The sequence below is a fragment of the Delphinus delphis genome, chromosome 3 (genome assembly GCF_949987515.2).
Source record: "Delphinus delphis chromosome 3, mDelDel1.2, whole genome shotgun sequence".
Lineage (NCBI taxonomy): Eukaryota > Metazoa > Chordata > Mammalia > Artiodactyla > Delphinidae > Delphinus > Delphinus delphis.
This window is the reverse complement of record NC_082685.1, coordinates 83053855-83073975: the sequence shown is the minus strand read 5'-3', so window position 1 is coordinate 83073975 and position 20121 is coordinate 83053855. Positions and strand designations below refer to the sequence as shown.

Below are 20121 nucleotides of genomic sequence, written 5' to 3'. Positions count from 1 at the left end.
GTATGTGTGTTTTATTTTGTTTTTACTATAAACTCCCTATGGAGTGTGCACATGTATGATTTTTAAACAAATTAAATACATGCAAATATCTACATTAAAGCAAAATACCTAAAATTAAAGACCAATTTCAACAGTCTCACCTTTTAGAATTATAAGAATTCAAAAATATCAGATCGTTTCATAAATACTATCCTTATTGTTATTCCAATCCTGCTGAATGAATTGATCAAATGTTGCCCTCATCAGGCAAGAAATGGTTTACCAGCAAATTTCTGCACTTGCCAGGGGCTGAAACTATGGCCAAATAATACAGCTGTAGACGCAAACTGAAATTCCAGTCAGTGATTGGGAAGCCTAGGTCCCAGCGATGAAATGTTCAACAGGCATTGGGTATAAACCTACATCATTTTCAAGACCAGTTTTAAATCTTGAAAAGGAGATAAAAGGAGTCGAAGAAATGTCAGTTTAATTCAGTTGTCACCTTCAGACCATAATCTGTTCCCTTTAAAAAGTAAATTGGCTTTACTATTCCTCTGGTTAAAACTTTCCAGGGACTTCTTTTTCTGCCAGAATAAAACTAAAATTCCTTATCTGGACTTACAGCCCTGTAAGATCTGGCCTCAGAGACAACTTCACCTCTTCCCACTGTCCTCTAACAGTGAGCCACACTGACCACCTTTAGTTACCACACCTGGTGAGTCCTTTACTTTCCCTGGGCTTTGCTCTCACTGTCCCCTCTGTCTACACACCCTTTCACCCTACACACTCCTTCCCCAAGAGGTCTCCACCCAAAATCACTCCTTCAAAGGGATCCTTCCTGGCTACCTAAAGTGGAATCCTCCAATTCCTTTCAATTTTATCACCCAGTTAATTTCACCCACGGGATTTAAAACAGTCTGTAATTACCTCGTTTGCTTACTGATTTATCTGTTCTCTGTTTTGGATGATACACTCTATGAAGGTGGGCAGCATATTTATCTGGTTCTCCACTATGTCTCCAGGGCTTAGCACAGTGCTTGGCCTACAGACAGATTTCAGCCGTTTCGCTTTCCACTATTTTTACCATTATTGCAAAGCTTTACAAAAGCCGATTCCACAGCTAGACTGTCCTTGTCCCAAATGTCAATTTTTTTTCTTCTTTTTTGAATCAGGTGGGAACACTAGTGAAAGATTTTGGAAATATTTTGAAGGTAAAGACTATCTTGTCTGATAGATTAAGCATGGAATGTGACTGAAATAGAGATAGAGATGATTTCAAGGTCTGACTCAATAGAAGGATAAATTTTCTATTCACTGAGAAAATAATGGAATGAGCAGTTTGGGGTCAGAGGGAGATCAGTTCAATTTTGGATATGTTAAAATTGAGGAGCTTATCAGCCCATCTAAATGAAAACACAGTGTAGATGGCTGTACACCTGAGTACAGAATGCAAGGGAAAAATTAGGCTCCGAAGGGACCAAGAGACCAACATAAAAATGTTTATCATTATGAACCTCAGTAACTTAAATTAATTGAATGATTTATTTCACTTTTTATCCATATGCTTCAGCTATATGCCTAGTTTACTCAGGTTTGACTAGGTTGAAATTCTATGGGATAAATTTGGCCAAGATATTTGTTCTTCTCCGTAAGCCCATTCTTCTAGCTCTGCATTTCAAAAATACACACAGGCCCCAAAATTTGCTGCTGAATGCACAGCAAATGTTTCTCTTTCACCTTATCTTCTGCTTTAAAAATACTAATCTGTGTGACTGTCAAACTACTGACTATTAAATGGAGTTGTACAACTTTTTAAAGAGGAAGACGATACACTTAACTCCTGAGTATGCAAGGAATTAACCCTTAAAATTGTATAAGAACATGGGATAATTGATCCTTTATACGTGTCTATTGTTCCTTTCTTCTCCCTATTTGTTGTTTCCAAGTCATACACTGCATTCCTTGGAATATCTTGCCAGTTTACAAGCCTAAATCTACCAGGCAATTTGTAAGCCTGAAACAGGGTGCATGTGTTCAGCTATAAATGAAAATAGCTATTTGTCTGTCTTTAGATAGAATAGGTACTTTAGATAATGCTATTTTAATCATCTAAATTAAAAAAAAATTTTTTTTATCTAAAATAATTGTAGATTTTTTGCACTAGTTTTCATCTTATAATGTGGACATTCTACTATCCTCTATTAAAATTCTCCTTTGAGATACAGAGCTATAGAAGACCAATCAGAAAAAATAAATATGGAGGACACATTTTAATATAGCTTCTTGCGCAGGGGAAAGTGGTTCCTTGTAAACTTAAAATGCTGGACTTTCAAAGACAGATGCTGATGCTGGGGTAGGGCAAAGCCTAGCTGTATCATCGAAGATAATCAGAAAATTGCCACATAAATATGACTAGGCATTCATTTTCATTCAATAATTCCTAAAGATTTAGCTCTAGAAAGTTACAAATTTTAGTCACATCCTGTCCATGTACCCTTAAAAGGGAGTCTATTTCAACTATTAGAATGTTGCTACCTCTCTACGAAATTATAGGAGTTTTTCAAATATGGAAGAAACAATAGGTCTGCAGTACCCCCAGATGTTCGCAAACAGGCACGCTGAGATCCACATAATTATAGAAAATTAAACCATTCTCCTTTTGTTAGTCCACTCACATGTCTACCAGAATTTAAGCAGGGGGAGGGGGGAGCGATAAGGAGGAAAGGAAAAATGAGAGATGAAGGGATCTGGCTGGTGCGACAATGCTACCTACTTCCCTGACCAAATCAGACTTGAGTTTCCTTACCATTAAAACATAGAAAACGTTTATTGCTCTGGGCTAGTTTCATCCTCAGTGACTCCCTAATAGTAACCCGTTTTCTACCAAGACAGTGCCAGCCATAGTAATCGTTTGTGGTCCCAGTTATACAAAAAGACTAGAAGTGCACTTTCTATCACACATTACAGACACCAGTGGGTGTTAAACTAACCTATTTTTTTTCCACCAACCTGATACTGCTGTGGTGGCAGTAATGGTTTTTTGTTTTGTTTCGTTTTTGGTGCCTGCCCGTTCTCCCTCAGATTGTTGTCTAGTTATTTTAAAAATCTACTTGAACTTGAAAATAATAATATATTTTATGATTAATCTTACCTCTCCTCATTTTAGTCTCCAATTGAATCTAAATGCAAGTGGGCTGAGAAAAGAGTACTGAAGGTGGCCATCCACACACTGGAGGGAAAATATGCCTGTTATCCCACTGTTGTAAATCACCAAAACAGGCAAATAGGATCATTCAAGTCCTAAAGGGAATTTCAGGCGTCTGAATTGCCCACATTGACGGTCTACATCAATCAAATTTACTGCCCTCTTGTCCAATTCCCATTCATGCGGTACCATATAGCCACATGAAAGGGGAACGGCTTTCTGACAGTGAGGTTTGCTTGGCAACAGAGCGTACGAATACTGAATAATTTCTGTTTCTGATGACTGTAAACCCTATTGACTCAGTTAGATTAGATGCATCCCTAACTATAGAAAGAAAGAAAATGCCTTCTTGAGAACTCTTTTAGTGCTTCTGTTTATTTAAGTATATTCTTTCCTAAATACAGAGTGTTCTGTCTACATATCCTCCCCCAAAACAATTATATGCTTCTTTCTCATATCTTCCAGCCAAATTACCATGACTTGGGGCCTATCACTTTATCATACTCCTGAACATATCTGACCTAGTGGCAATACAGCTCTGAAATACAAGGCTAAAGTGACTGCTTCTTGAGCCAGGAGTGAAAGAATTGACAGTAATAGTACTACTCACCAGTCCTATCTGGACTCATGTGTAATATCGATGGGTATTCTAGCATCAAGAATTTAGAGATTTTCGTAACATGGGGATTATTAATAGAGTAGTATATGGAATGGAACAGGAGAGGGGGAAGGGAACTTGTGCATTACTTTATTCGACGTTTTCTTTTATATGCATGCACTTGTCACATCCTCTCCCTGCTGGATATCAGGATGTTTACCATGTGGTTGATTCTTTGGCCAGCTGTGTTTAGAACTGTGTGTGACAGCAAAGTGCTCTGTGATGACTGCGGACAGCTAGATGAATATAGAAATGTTGGTAGCTTTTCTAAAATGAAGCAGAGGCTCTTGCCGGTAGATTTAAGAAGGCTGGGCCTTCTCAGTTGTTTTGGTTTTTGCCAGCTGCTCCTGCTGCCACTTCCACCGCTCCCTACCGCCTCTATCACCACTGCTGTGATACAGTGATATGCTGAAAATAAACCTGAAAGTACTCAACTCACACTTGACTAAAATGCCTCAGAGGTCAACATGCAGATATTAACAGAGAGGTGCTGGCCCAGGTTCCCGGCAGGGGTTAATGACCCTGCCTAAGCCCATGGGCTGTATCACTTCCCAGAATCCTCTCTCACAACCAGATATGGTTCTGTCAGGTAAGTTGTCTGAGTGCCAAATGGAATTCACTGTTTATTGTCCTTCTTCCTATATTTTATCTATGGACAGAAGAAGGTGAACATGACAGGAATAAGACCCATAGGCATCTGAGAATTCGTGAGGATGAGTATGTCAACTTTTGTTTAAATGCTTGGCCTTTAGAGAGGGACTTCTGAAAAATCACCACTGGCTGCAACACATGCTTTTTATACCCCAGCAGGAAAAGAAGCTAGAGAAAGTATTATATGTGACTTTTTTTTTTTTTTTTGCTATAATTCACTTATTACAAGCTTTCCTCGCTAGATATCAGTATGCTAATAGGTGGTAGATTTGTCAGCCAGCTGTGCTTAGACTTCTGTGTGACAATACTGGTTTGCTTGGATCAATGGTTTAGTAAAATTACAAGGTTAAAGATAGGCTTTTTCCTTTGAATAGCTTGATGTAGGAAAACATAAAACAGAAAGAGGACCAATCAACATTAGTTCTAACTCGACAAGACTCAGGTTAGTGAACTATTGTGAAGAGCCAAGACTTTAGTGACACATCACTTCAGCTATGATGGATGCTCAGCAATTACTGATCTTATATTGCAGTGAAAGTTGGCGGTGAAGGTGGAAGCCGTTCAGAATGATAAATGGATATGACAATTTATTCAAGATATAAGGCGTGATTAGTGTTGGATATAGATGCACCCTTTTAAGAAGGAGATGGAAGATGAAGGAAAGAAAAAAAACAAGTGAAAAGGGAATTTATAATGTGAAAAGTTTGGGGAAGAAAAAAAATAGGCAGCACACACCGAATTTATAAACAAATGCAGAAATTCTAGAAATGTAGCAGCAATGTAGTTTGGAGTTAATGAAGACATGCATGAAACAGATTTATCACACAATTCTCATACATTCATGGCACCATCTCTCATTCTCCTGACTGGGTCTTTCCTCATGCCCTCCTCTGGTCACTGCTATCCTCCACCAGGTTCCATACTATAGAACATCCAGGGCTTGTTTGGAGGACATTTTGAACCTGCTCTGTGGCCTCTGATTTCACCGCAGTCCTTGGCATGAACATTTTCACATAGTCAGGTTAACTTGTTTGGTCTGAGTTTTACTTTCTCAAATAAAATTGGAGGACATGAAGTACTGGACCTAAAGATGTTATGGGAAGAAATTAATCTCCTAAATGTTTATCTTTGTCCTTTGTTTGTTGGATAAACTCATAGAAGAGACACACTGTGCCATTGCTAATGATATAAATACAGCATTAACAAATCTTATCTTTTAAAAAGAATGGAAAGAGTGGTGAAATTTTAAAAAGGCCTATAAGCCTATGAAATAACCAGAAAGACCATTAAGATATGTTTCTAAGTGATAATCTAACTTCATAATTTCTTGGTATTTTGATACATGCATATATTTCATTAGAGGTTAGAAATTCATTTCTGTCATGTGTACATAGATATACATATATTATATACAGTATACAGTATTACTGCCCTTCCTGACCAATGGATCTTGTCTACAAACTTACAAAGCTTCATGCATTGGTTTGGCACTTAACTTTTTGTTGTTGTTGTTAGGTAGATACTGCAAGGTCTTTGGAAGTATGCATCATATATAAAAAACTGCAATCCTTTTGTCATCTGCATTTATATTTTTTGTGTAGTGAGCAGAAAGTGCTGCTCAGAGATACTCAAAGAGGGATATTCTATCACTGTCTAGGTAGATTATTTTGGAACTTCTCCCTTGTCCATCCTTGAAATCAACATCTCCATAGACTTAAAAAATTTTTAAAGCATTACTATATACTAATTAGTTATCAGAACCATCCATGAATTTTTCTCAAGTTGTTATAAATTGTAGATTTTCTCCAACCTCTCTGGCTATATCTAAGGTTTGGTTTGTTGTTTATTTTGCTATCATTCTCTTCCTTCCAGATATTAAACAGTGGTGTTCCTCAAAATTCCACCCCAGGTCTGCCTCTCATCTCACTTGATGTTCTTTACCAAGGCAGTGTTGCTTGTGCCCATGACATTAGTCACCACCTTCATTCAGTGACTCAGCCCAGACTGTGTCCCTGAATAACAGTACTGTGAAACTCACTTTCTATTTGACTTCTCCACTTGAAACTCTCAAAAGCACTACTTCAAATTCAGCATCTTTCCCTAACCCCAACCACACTCTACTCTCCCCCATCACCCCTTGTCTCAGTGAATCGCACCACTATTGGACTAGTTGCTCAATCTGGAAAAGACATTTTCCTCTCCGCACCTCCTTTCATTCTATCTAATCATCATCAAATTCTATTGCTTTTTCTTCCAAATCTTACGCAAATCCATCAGCCTCCTTTCCATCTGTATTGCCACCAACCTAGTGCACGCTGTATTACAATAGCATCCTATGCACTTTCCCAACGTAACAAAGCCAACAATGAAAATGACTATGATACATAGTAATAAAACTAATATATTTATTATACTGATCAATAACATATCAGTATATTTATTATATTACATTTATAATTATGCCACCATATATTTATTAATACAATAATAATAAACATTTTTGTGCTTGCTCTGTGCCAGATACTATAGTAAGCACTTTTAGTTGACTACCTCATTGATTTCTCATAAGTACCAACAAGAAAGGTGCTATCATTACCCCATTTTATAGACAAAAACATTCAGATTTAGAGAAGTTAAGTGACTTGCCCAAGGTACATCACACCTACGGTCATGTCACAACCTCAAACACATGCACACACACACCCCACTCCTCACTCCTTACTCTACCATATAACACACATTCAGTGCCTTCTTATGGCTTCTAAGATAAAGCTGAAAACCATGACCAACTCTTCAGCTGCATCCTCCTGTGGTCTCAGTGACCCAGCTACAGAACTGTTCTTTTAGTTCCTTAAATGCTCCATGATCAATTTCACCGGGGGGGGGGGGGGGGGCTTTGCACGTCCTGTGCCCTTCTGCTTAGTATTTGTTATTCAATAATTATTAAATGTCTAATATAGGTCAGGTACTACTAAATTGTATTGAATAACTGAAAATACAAAAAAAAAAATAGAAAATTGTGGGTGCAAAGTCCCAAATGTCTTTATGGTGGAAAACCAATATGCTAGAGACACAATCAGTCATTCTGAACAAGAAACCATCAATTACACTCTAAGCATAGTTTGTCTTTGTCTTCCTAGTCCCTAACACAGTGCCTGCACACAGAGATGTATAGTTAATGCTTACTGAAGGAATATGCAACCTGTATCAGGAGTTCTGTTTTCTCCCTACCATTTAAATCCGTACCGAGAGCCCAGGAAAGACTGGGTTAGTTGGGGAGTGACATTTGCTCTGACATGTGGACAGAAAGCACCTGCCCTGGGTACTAAGGTTTTCAAAGATTCATATGCCCGATCAAGTACTTAATCCTATCAAGGAGACATTTAGAAACTGGGGAAGATTAAGGTTCATTAAATATGACTTCATATTTTCTGAGATTCTAGAGAGTGGGAAGACTACTCCAATTTGATTAACGTCATATCCAAGTTTAAATTCTAATTAAAGCAGGTAATAAACACTTGTCAACCACTGCAAAAGCATTTCATCACAAGCTAAACAACATTGCCCTTTTCTTTTTTTTTTTTTTTTTGCGGTACGTGGGCCTCTCACTGTTGTGGCCTCTCCCATTGCGGAGCACAGGCTCCAGACGCGCAAGCTCAGTGGCCATGGCTCACGGGCCCAGCCGCTCCGCGGCATGTGGGATCTTCCCAGACCGGGGCACGAACCCGTGTCCCCTACATCGGCAGGTGGACTCTCAACCACTGCGCCACCAGGGAAGCCCGCCCTTTTCTTTGAAAGAGCAAAGTGCACATAAAAAACAAAACCCAAAAAAACAGATTTTGTTTTTGTTTTCTGTTGCACAACTTTTGTCTTCTCATAGGGCTGTCATTTGAATCTAATTGATCTGTATTTGAAACATATCAATAGAATGTTTTTACATCTCATCCAATTCATTTTAATACCTGTGCCATTTTTAAGATTCTGCATTACATCATGTTACTGTGAATGGAGAACTCCTGGGGTTGATGATCGTATTGAAGCTGGACAGCTGTCTTATAAGCACAAAGCCACTGCAGTGAAAGTGGCAGCTAAAGCTATGGCCCCACTGATAATACCTAGAATTCCTGTTCAGACCAAGGCTCCACTGGAAAGGCAGGAAAGGAGAGGAGACAACCTAAGATAGATGGGGACTGACCTATCTCCTAGGGAAGACCGGAGGTAAACAGAGTCATGTATTGGAAATGGATGTATTTTGCACAGTCCTGTCGCTGGCAACTGGACTTCACTTCCAATACTACTTCACTCTAGAAATTTTAACACTTTAAATGACTGATCTGAGCTGATCATCTAACCAGCATTTTAATAATAAAATATTTCACAAAAGTTCAAAACATAGGGGCCCATCTCTGAAGACCCATTCATGTTCTCTATTTCTCTTCAGCTGAAAATTATAATCAGCCATGTGAACTATCAAGATTCCAAACTTTACTCTTCCATAATGGGTCTTGATACTGTACCCTCAAGATGCATGTATGACTTGGAACCAGATCTGAATTGTGTTTTAATTCAAAAACTAGAAACAAGAAGGGAAGCAAAATATAACCAAAAATGAAATCATCGGGAAACTGTATGTTCTTTTTTAAAGGTTTCTAGCAGTAATTCATAACTTATGTAAATTTTCCACATATTATTTATCACAATTGTATTAATAAATATTATATTATGAAGAAAATAAATATTTTAGAAAATCTACTCAATTATAGAACAAAAGGATAAGAAACTAACATGTCCAGACTCTTTACATACATTCTTTCCTTCTATCCTCAGGACAAACCTAAGAGGAATGTACAACTTTTACATTTTTATAGAAGCCTAAGGCTCAAAGAAGTTAAGTAACTTACTCTAAATCAATCATAAAAAAAGCTATAAGATAAACATTCTTGATATTCTGTAAAGGAGGCATAGACTTTTTTCTTCTGCATGAAATAGAACTAGACAGATATGTTTAAAGCATTTTATTTAAGAATCTTTTGGGGCTCTCCTTTTTTAAACCTCTGTCTCCAAATAGATATATTTATATATTTTTTTCCTCCATTGACTTTAGCTAAAAATCATACTACTTAATGGAAAGTGCCTCCTCTGATACAGATTCCCTAATATTAGCTAGAGGGATGCAGAGCCCAGAAAAAAGTCAAGTTCTGAAAATCAAGATACAGAAATTGAAAAAAACACTTATAAAAAGTCTTTTCTTTTTCTTTCTTTTTTTTTTTTGCAGTGCTCAGGCCTCTCACTGCTGTGGCCTCTCCCACTGCGGAGCACAGGCTCCGGATACGCAAGCTCAGCGGTCATGGCTCACGGGCCCAGCCGCTCTGCGGCATGTGGGGTCTTCCCGGACCGGGGCACGAACCCGTGTCTCCTGCATCGGCAGGTGGACTCTCAACCACTGCGCCACCAGGGAAGCCCAAAAGTCTTTTCTTATGACTTGAAGATAAGTTTTTTTAACAACTGCTCAAGGCTTTACCATCCCATGAAGTCCCACATGAGGGGAAAGACAGCATAGTAGACTCAGGAGTCAGAATGCGCTTGTTTAAATTCAAACTCTAGCACTTAATGATTATAAATTCTTGGGCAAATTACTTAACCTCTCAGTATTCATATCTACAAAATGGAGATTTTATAGATACATAAAATCTATAAAATGGATAAAATAATCAATCTACATCTAAGGGTAGTGCTTAGCATAGTGCCTTGTTTATAAAATGCACTCACGTAGGGTGGCAAACAGAATTGTTTGACTATAACACCAGAGATTCATCTTGAATTGCCCGGCAACTTGGAAGCTAGAATTAGGGGTCCTAAGCATCTCCCATGTTGTAAACCCAACTCACCAGGGAGCCCAGTGGCTTCCTATTACAACCATTAAGACCACTTCCCAAGGGCTCCAAGTCCTGAGCATCTGGCATTTCTAGCATCCCTATCCAGCTGATGCCCACCTACCTCAGGTGACTTGGCAACTGGGCCCAAAATGTTTATTTCTTCCTTGAGAAGGCAGTTTCACCCTTCCATTAGAAGAATGTAGAATAGCAGTCATGCAGTGTCTCTCCCCTCAAAACGCAAATCTAGTGTAATGTCCAGTTGCTTGCCCAGACTCCAGCATCCCTTCCACTGAAACAATGAGAAATGGGGACCATGTGCCTCTTTTTGCTGCTCACTGTTGGTCTTTCCAGTAAAACCTATCTCCTGGGACACTGCGGTATCCACCTTTCCCCACCTCATCTCCATTCAGCAAATGTTAGCTACTCCTAGCTCCACTATCTTGGAATTGGCTCCTTTTATAAAGGAGGATTCATAGGATACACAGTAGCCTTTGGCACGACCACCCTGTTATGAAGTCAGCTATGTAAAATGTCCTGCCTGAATGACTACAGATGTTCTCAGTCAGTTCTTGCTTGTTTCAGCTGGGCTCTTTTCCAGGTGCTGGTCTTATGAATGAAGTCTTCTGGTATAAAATTTGTGAGCAAACTAAGCCTAATCAGAGATAAAGTTTTAAGTTAATATTCTCCTAGTCTTTGCATGTGTGCGAATAATTAGTTGTTTGTGAGTTTTTAGGGTTTCAAGGCATAAGCTTAGAAAATACACTTACAAGAAACCTCAGAAGCCAAAAAGTATAGATGTAGAAACTGGTTTTTGAAAATTTGATCTTCAGAGTTCTGAATTCTCAGCCTTAAGGTAAATTTAAGATAGTTTTACTGACAAAGAGAGAAAAGGAAAAAACTATGCTTTGAAGTAGAAGTATACTATGCCTCGGCTTTTGGCTGCAGTTTTTATGATATAGTAAAGAAACATAATGATTTTTTTCATTTTTTTAAAAAATGCTGAGGGGCAAGAAGAGCATGCATCCAACAGCATGTCCCACTAAAAAGCAAAACCCCCAAAATGCAATGTACAGAAGCAAAACAATGAATTTTCTTTTGAAAAATTTTGTAAAGGAAAGAGGTCAGATCTGCAAGTCATTCAAAGCAAAATATATGTATTTATAAACATATAAAGAAAGAATTCCCATTTTGAGAGAATTTTATAGGCTAAAAACACAAGTGAAGAAAAATATTTGGGGGAAAAAGTGATAGGTCATCAGATATAGTGGATGCTTCAGCAATAAGGAAGATCCTATTTTCTCCTTACTGGTAAATGTTCACATTTTCGCACTGAAATAGGTACACTTTAGTGCTCCATGGCAATAGAGAAACATATTATCTTAAATTTCCTGTCTTCCTACCTCTTAAATGTGCCCCATCTTCTGTAGGAGTCCTTAAATGTTGGCCTTCTTGCTATCTTACACATTGCTTTGTGATGAAAACACAAAATAGAGCTTTCTAGGAATATGTGATAAGGAATTGGTGATATGACCTTATGCAAGAAGACCTTTAAAAGGTGAAAAAGAGCTAAGCATACAGTGGGCTTTAAATTATGTCTTTGTGCTTTATCTATAGGATTCCACCATGCTCAGAAGTTCATTAACTGCATTAATTCCAGTCGGTGGACCTGGACGTGGGAGGAGGTGGAGAAATGACAAAAGGAGCTATAGCTACGGAACTGTTCACTAGATGGAGAATCAAGCAAATGGAAGAAACAACATTTCCCACAGTTAACGTTTAGTGAGCCAGAGCCATTTTTTCAATGCATTAAAAGTTAAAGTTAGGGCTTCCCTGGTGGTGCAGTGGTTGAGAATCTGCCTGCTAATGCAGGGGACACGGGTTCGAGCCCTGGTCTGGGAGGATCCCACATGGCTCGGAGCAACTGGGCCCATGAGCCACAACTACTGACCCTGCGCGTCTGGAGCCTGTGCTCCGCAACAAGAGAAGCCGCGATAGTGAGAGGCCCGCGCACCACGATGAAGAGTGGCCCCCGCTTGCCACAACTAGAGAAAGCCCTCGCACAGAAACGAAGACCCAACACAGCAAAAATAAATAAATAAATTACTAAAACTCCTACCCCCAACATCTTCTAAAAAAAAAAAAAAGTTAAAGTTAAGTCTTAAACATGCTTTTCAACAACTTTTTAAAAAGCAGGTCTATCCCTTACCCCAAACAGACAGTAGAGACTGTTCAACCAGGAGTGACCTAGTCTTTGTCTTGATATCACTGAGCTCTAGCCCTATTCCACTCACATCTGGTGTAGCCAGGGATCAGTTCATCCCTGACTGGAGCTGGCAATATGCACAACTCCAGGGGGCACAGTTCCCATGCTCTACAGTGTGAAGGGTGCAATGTGAAAGTCACCCTGTGCCGCCCCGAGAGACTTTGGCTAGAGGGAAGCTCAGGCTGCTGTGTTGCTGTGGCTCTCATTCAAGCCAGAGACCCTAAGTTTAATTGCTAGAGGCTGTAATGAGCTGTGAAAAAATGGGTAAGAAGATAACACTTTTTAAAGATCAGTGATGGATGATTCTCATTTATGTAATGAACTGTAGGCTGAGGAGAAATCTCATATACTAATCCTTCAAATCCTACAGGACTCTGGGTCTTAACCCCACCCCTTGCCTCTCATGCCTCCTTCTCTGACCCTGCATGTTCTCTATCTACCCTTGTCCCCAAACCCTGTGCATATGTCTCCATTGTACTTTCCATTCTCAGTATGTCTCTCCCCTTACTTATATCTTCTCCCTTTCCTTTTGATCTCTTTCATCTTTCTTTCTGCTCCTAACATTTATTTCTCTGTTCTGCTATTTTAAGCATTCCCAATATGTCGCCTTATCTCTGTCTCTCTAGGTCCTTCCTTTCTGTGTCCCAGTAGGCATCATTCATCTCCAGCTGCCTTTTTACTGTCTATTCACCCTTTCCCCCACTGTTTCTTTAATCTCCTTTGGTCAATACCCCGTTTCTTTTATTTTTCTAGTTTCTTTCTTTCTATCTTTTCCTTTAACTGACCATGATGAGATACCAAAGTACAGTGTCCTCTCTGGTCCCAGACTGATTTTTCTTCCGTGTCTGCGGTCCTTGAAAATGTACAGAAGACATTTGGGGATTCAAAAGTAAATCTCAATACTCATAACATTTAAAGCTGGCCTTTCCATTACACCTTGAACATATTGCAATTTTATAGATATTTATAACACACGCTGAAGAACATTTTTATACTATTTATTCCTGCACCACACATGAGACTACTAAAGTGCAGGCTGTGTGATCCTTAATCTCAGCTCTACATATATTCCTCACTGGCTTTAGAATTCTTGAAAAAATGCTTAAACCTATGTCAAAACTCTTCTCAAGCATGTGTCTATTTTTCTCTTGACTGCTTGTGTGCACAAAAGGAAAACTTGCCTCCTCGCCTTGTTTTGCCCAGTTATTACCCCTGCACTAAAGTCCACCTTTGGGCAGCAACAGTCCCATGATTTTGGAACTCAGATAATGATTTAGGCAAATGCTGAGGAAGAAAACTTCCCAAATAATTTAGCATCTTCTTCAAGAAATCAGAAAGTAAGCCACAAAATAGATCAAAGAAGTAGTAAGAGACTCATAAACATAAGAACAAAAATACATGAGTTAGAATCCAAAAGCTGGTTCATTGAAAAAATAATATAAAATAGATAAAATACCAAACAAACTACTTAAGAAGGGTAAAAAGGACAAAATGCAAATACACAAAATGAGAATTAGTTAAGGGGAAGGGGATAACCACAGAAACAGAGAAAACAGAAGGAATCTTAAGACGCTATTTTGTTCAATTATGGCCAAAAAATTCAGAAAAATGGAATAAAACATGTAATATTTAAAGAAAGCATAATTTGCTAAAATTGACTTAAAAATAAGGAGAAAGATCTAAAGAGACCGATATTCAGGACTGATACTCCAGATACTTTTATGGCAGGGGCCTCAAACGGTAAGAACGGAATCCAGCTGTACCTGCACGTTATGGCTGAATATAAGCCCTGCCAAGAGCCACATAAAACAGAAGAATTTGACAAAGAGCTACCCTTAGAAGAGCTATAAGGTACTAATGGTTTAAGAGGAAATTCTACCAAAGCTTAAAAGAGTAGACAATTCCAAATTATTGAAATTTTAGAACATAGAAAAAGAAAATAAATGGGCATTTCGTATTTGATAAAGATATTTAAAATCAGGGAAAAATATTGAAGGGAGGTAGATCACTCAATAAATATTGCTGGGACAATTGAGTAGCCACATGGATCTATACATCACACTACATACCAGAAAAAATTTCAAATGGACCAATGATTAAAGTGTTCAAAATGAATCCTTAAAAGTACTAGGAGAAATGTGACAACACTTTAATCTTAAAATGAAAAGAACTTTCCTAAAAAGACTTTTAAAAATCCATAAACCATAGTGGAAAATGGAGAGAAAATTTTAAATATACTTATAATTTATTATATTGACATTTTATAGACGCTGGAAGGATACACAGAATTTAATGATAGTGAGAGATGGGGGTAAACTAGGCAAATGTAGGTCACTATGGAAGAGAGGCTTTCACTTTATTAAAACATTGATTTATATTACATAGTAATACCTATTTTAAGCATGAGGAAATACTTTCTGAGAAAGGAATACTTGCTTATGATAAAATATCTAGGAGGTGGTGGAGCCAAGATTTGAATTAAAAAAAAGAGAAACTGAGTTAACTAATGTGGCACATGATTATATATAATTTATATAACTCCAAAATGTAATATGTTAGAATAAGTGAACTATTTTGAATAGTGCTTCACTTTACCTTACAGTAAATTGTAGAACTCTCTTCTTCATGGAATCCTGCTTTTTGTTCAAATATTTCATTTGGTGCCATTTTGTCAATGGTTTTTTTCAAAGGAAGAACACAGGTATCAGTGGAAGGGAAGAATAGTTTGGAAAGTATGTTGGCAATTCTCCATCCTATATATTTGGAGAAATTTTCATCCCCTACATTTGATGAAACTTTTGTACTATAACTTGTGAAAGGATCAGTTGGGTCATTTATCTCAGCCTGTTGAAAGAAAAGAAAAAAGAACCAGTTGACATAGAATTAAATGAGAAAAAATGATGTATTATTATTAAAGTTAAAATGTATGTTTATTTTCTTTGACTAATGTTGCTTTCTTCCTATTAAAATAAGCTTTAAAAAGAAATGCAGTTCCCCAAAAGATTTTAAAAATCATAACAAGAATTTTCAATGAAATAAACAGTTAAGCATGAAGGAGATCAGTCTTGAAATTTCAAAAATGTAATGATATAATTTCTATTTTAAATTTGTGTACTTCCCACACAAGAATTTCATAAGCGTTGGTAATATTTATTTAATAAGAAATTAAGCAATCAGTTGAAGTAATACAAATGTTTTATTAAGTCAGAATTTCATTTCTCTGTGCATAATCTAAACTTTCTTTGAAGTCAACAGAAAATTTCTATAGCACAAAACTTGAGTAAAGTAAAAAAACAAAAAGGGCTTTATATTTAGGTTTCATTGGAGACGTTCTAGAATTTAGATTTATATTAAATTGAATATGTCCTAATACAGGAAAAAACCTAACACAAAAATTCCACAATATTTAAGTAATTTTTATTCAGGAAAGAGCAATTTTCTGAATTTTCCTATTTATATTCAATAATGTCCATGACTGATTTTTAATTATATCTTCTTTTGAGACAGCTAGAGGCATGTTTTCCTTGGCTGGCATCAGTAATAATAAATGAAGATGTAAGTTTCAAAATGTCATGTATTATACTTTTTTTTAGTGTTTAGAATATGTTAATATTAAAAACTCTCTCATAACTAAGTTAGGTGCTGCCTCCTATTATTTAAGTTCTTTCAGTTTTATTTAATATTATCCATCTTTGGGCAGCTCATTACCAGTCACTCAGGATTCATTTTAAATGTCTATAGATCCTATGGTAGAAAACAAAGGAATGAAAAACGCTTTTCTGCATATGAATAACTAACCTCTTTAGGATTCCAAGATCAGGATTAGCTCAATGAAATTAATATTTAAAGACTGACTATTGCATTATCTAGACAAAATTACAGTGGAAAAAATGAGAACAATCTTATGATAAAGATTGAAAAAATACCTTTATTTTATTAAAGCAATAAGGAAAATAGCAAAAGACAAAGTAAATACATATGGAATACTGTGAAATGATGAGAAAGAATAACATGCAAAAAACATGTGTAAAAAAATACAGTGAAAATCATGCAAATAGGTAAGCATCAAAAAAAATGAAATGAGTGTTCAAAATAGGCTCAAAGTGCTAGAAAATTAATACTGACATTTAAAAAAGAGAGCTGTATTTTCACTATTTCAGAAAAGGAACTTTATCACTAGCCCTCATTGAAATATATCTATTCTTAAATATTTTTGATTTCAATTATCTCTGGATGTTGAAATCAGTATACAATTATGTTTATACTATTCCCAGTTGTGTATCTTGCTTATTAACTAGGTCAAAATCATGGAAAGAGCATTCAATTTCAAAGAAGAAATTAAATTGTGCCAAGAACACTCAGTAGCTGTTGTGATTTTCAGGACATTATTTAATGTCTCAAAGTCTGAATGTTCATCTGTAAAATGGTAATCACAATACCTGGGCTGTTTATTCTGCTTAGTTTCTCTGGATTAATTTTTTCATAAGAAAAGGTACTTCAAAATCAATAACAACATATAGTTGCACAAACATACTACTATGAGCTCTTCCATTGCTAAGAGAATGATGAATTAATAAATGTGTAAGTGAATGGACCAACATCACATGATTTCTGGTAAAATACATTGTTTCCAGGAGAGCATTACCCTGCATTATAGAATGTTAATGCTCTTTTCGTTTTGTCTCATTTGGCTACGCTTTGCTTTCTTCCCTCCCAGACTGGATAGGTTATATAGATCCAGATGCCAGCTCTCTCAAATAGCAAAATGAAGGCATTGCCACATCTTTCACGATGGTTCCCTGGTTGAAAGCCCAGGTTAATTTTCTGCCCTCAATGACGTCCAAGGCATTCAACTTACGGAAATGTAGCTTCAAATATCGGTCAAAGGCATATTTGCCTTATCAATAAAAGGTTTTGTTTGTTTTCCTGCAGGAAAAAGCCAGGAAAGAATATGGGGCTTTGCACTTAGAAAGATCTGAAATCAGGTCTGGCTATCCCACTTACAAATTTATTTATTTATTTACTATTATTTTTTAATTTATTTCAATTAATTTATTATTTTTGGTTGTGTTGGGTCTTCTTTGTGTTGCGCAGGCTTCTCATTCTGGTGGCTTCTCTTGCTGCAAAGCATGGGCTCTAGAGCACGGGGGCTTCAGTGATGAGGCACGTGGGCTCAGTAGTTGTGGCTCGTGGGCTCTCTTAGAGCAAAGGCTCAGTAGCTGTGGTACATGGGCTTAGCTGCTCCGCAGCATGTGGGATCTTCCCCGACTAGGGCTTGAACCCATGTCCCCTGCATTGGCAGGCAGATTCTTAACCACTGCGCCACCAGGGAAGCCCCCACATACTAATTTAAAATGCAAACTTGGGGAATTTAGTTAACCTCTCCAGGTCTATATTTTGTGTTTAGTTTGGTTCCATTTTGTTTTTCATTTGTGATGTGGAGATAATAATTACCACCTCAGAGTTTTGTGAGGATTCACTTAGACGACAAAGGATGATCTGTCTAGCCAGTAGTGAGAAGCTCAATAGGCATCAGTTGTTTCAGGGCTACCCTAAGACAGACACTGATGCTCTGGCTTTTATAAGATCCTTCCACCACCAATCTTGAGAACACTTGAACTAACCTCTTCATGCTGAAAACAAATTTGTTACATAGCCACTTTTATATTAACAAATCTATCAAACAGGATTATAATTATACTTCCATAGTCATCTCTATTCTAAAGAGTCTTCCTTCTCTTAAAGATATTATTCTCATTTTAAAATTCAGAGACTATGAATTTATTTATGCTAATGGTGCATAAGTATAAATCTATACTTTTTGGAAGTAAACTTACCCAAAATATGAATGACCATTATTTAGATTCCAAACTCATGAATTTACTACTATTGACTGCCAATGAATACTACCCCAAACTCCAATCTTTATACATTATTTATACATTTACATTTTTATCATGTGTGCCTATTTTCTTAGCAATGCCATGCAAGCTTTAAAATTCAGGATTTTTCTTATTCCATTGTTGAAACGACATTTTTTATTGAGAAACAAATGGCAATTTTTATTATCTATGATAATTTTACTGATATGGTATTAAAATTGAAAAAGTGATATTCCTGAAGAATATTTCTCTCTCACATAGATTGTAGCAACATGCAAGGTCAGATACCCACACTTCTGTCTTTATATTGGGCATAATGATGGTAAAAACCAGGATTCATTTAGGTTGGCGAGAAGATGGATGTCAGAGCAGGTGAAATTATGCAGGGAATTATGATGTAGTAGCAATACAAAAGAAAGTAAAAGCCTGTCCAGAGTTCTGAATTTTCCATCAATAATTAGGGAAATGTAGTACCGAAATTTAAGCTAACTCACACTACCCTCGACATGATGGAATAAAAGAGAAAGAAATAGGATATTAAGCCACTGTGGCATAGTTTGCATTAAACTTTGTCTCCATCTCTTACTATGTCTCTGTTTTTGGTCTCCACCTGTCCTTAAGTAGTCTCAGACCTGGGAACATTTAACTTATTTGTGAAAAAAATTATAATTTTTTTTTCAAACTTCAAAATTTAAATATAAGTGACTTACTGGTGGTCTCAAAAGGTTATTTCCTACAGGAGTTATAAAATCTCACAAAGGAGGACAGCATGAGTAACTCCTTGTTACTAAAATTGTGGTCCTTAGACAATTATTATTGCCATTACCTAGGAGCATGTTCTAAATAGAGAATTCCAGGCCCTACTCCTGAATATATTAAAGTTTAAAAAGGACTGATGTAGTAGATTAAGAAAAGGACTAGATGGGAATATCCATTTTCCCACTTCACAAGTTGTGTGATCTTGCACAAGTTACTTAACCTCTCTAAGCATGTTTCTTCATTCCTAAAATAGAATAATAATAATACTGTCCTTTCTAGGTTACTGTAAAAATTAAACACAAAACGTGAATATATTTTCTAGCATAGTGTCTGGCACACAAAAGTTCTTCAATAAATGTTAGTTCCTTGTTTATATCTAATTTTGGAAGCAGGATGACATGGAAATGACAAAGCCTTTGGGTTAAACTCACTCATAGGTGCATTCACCACCAGCTACTTCTTTTAATCTTGTTTAGACTCAGATCCTCTATCCATATGGGTGATGATGGTGGTGGGAGAGTTATAAGGCTTAGATGAGTTAATAAAGGTAAGATACTTAGCACAGTGGCTGGTGCATTGTAAAAACTCTACAAATATTTTTGTTTTCCTAAAACAACGTATCTGTTATACTGGAATTCTATTCATAAGTATTTAAAGAAACCACACTCTTTCAAAAAAACATCTCCCTTTCTATGTTTAAGAGTTTCCATTTATGTCAAAAGAAGAGCCATATGTGGGGGATGAGAGAGATCGTTATTGAGAGAATAGAGACTAATAGTGCTGTTTATTCTATTTTGCTGCTTAAAGAGTACATTAGGAAGATGGCAGCATGGGAGGATGCGGATTTC

At 37.0% G+C, this 20121-nt stretch overlaps 1 protein-coding gene across 1 annotated transcript in view; it reads right to left on the bottom strand.

Moving 5' to 3' along the window:
* Nucleotides 1–20121, bottom strand: part of TMEM232 (transmembrane protein 232) — a 378932-nt gene that overhangs the window by 123429 nt on the left and 235382 nt on the right. The window contains 2 exon segments of the mRNA XM_060007168.1: nt 15228–15316; nt 15318–15476. Of these exon segments, the coding sequence (XP_059863151.1) occupies nt 15228–15316; nt 15318–15476 (248 nt within the window).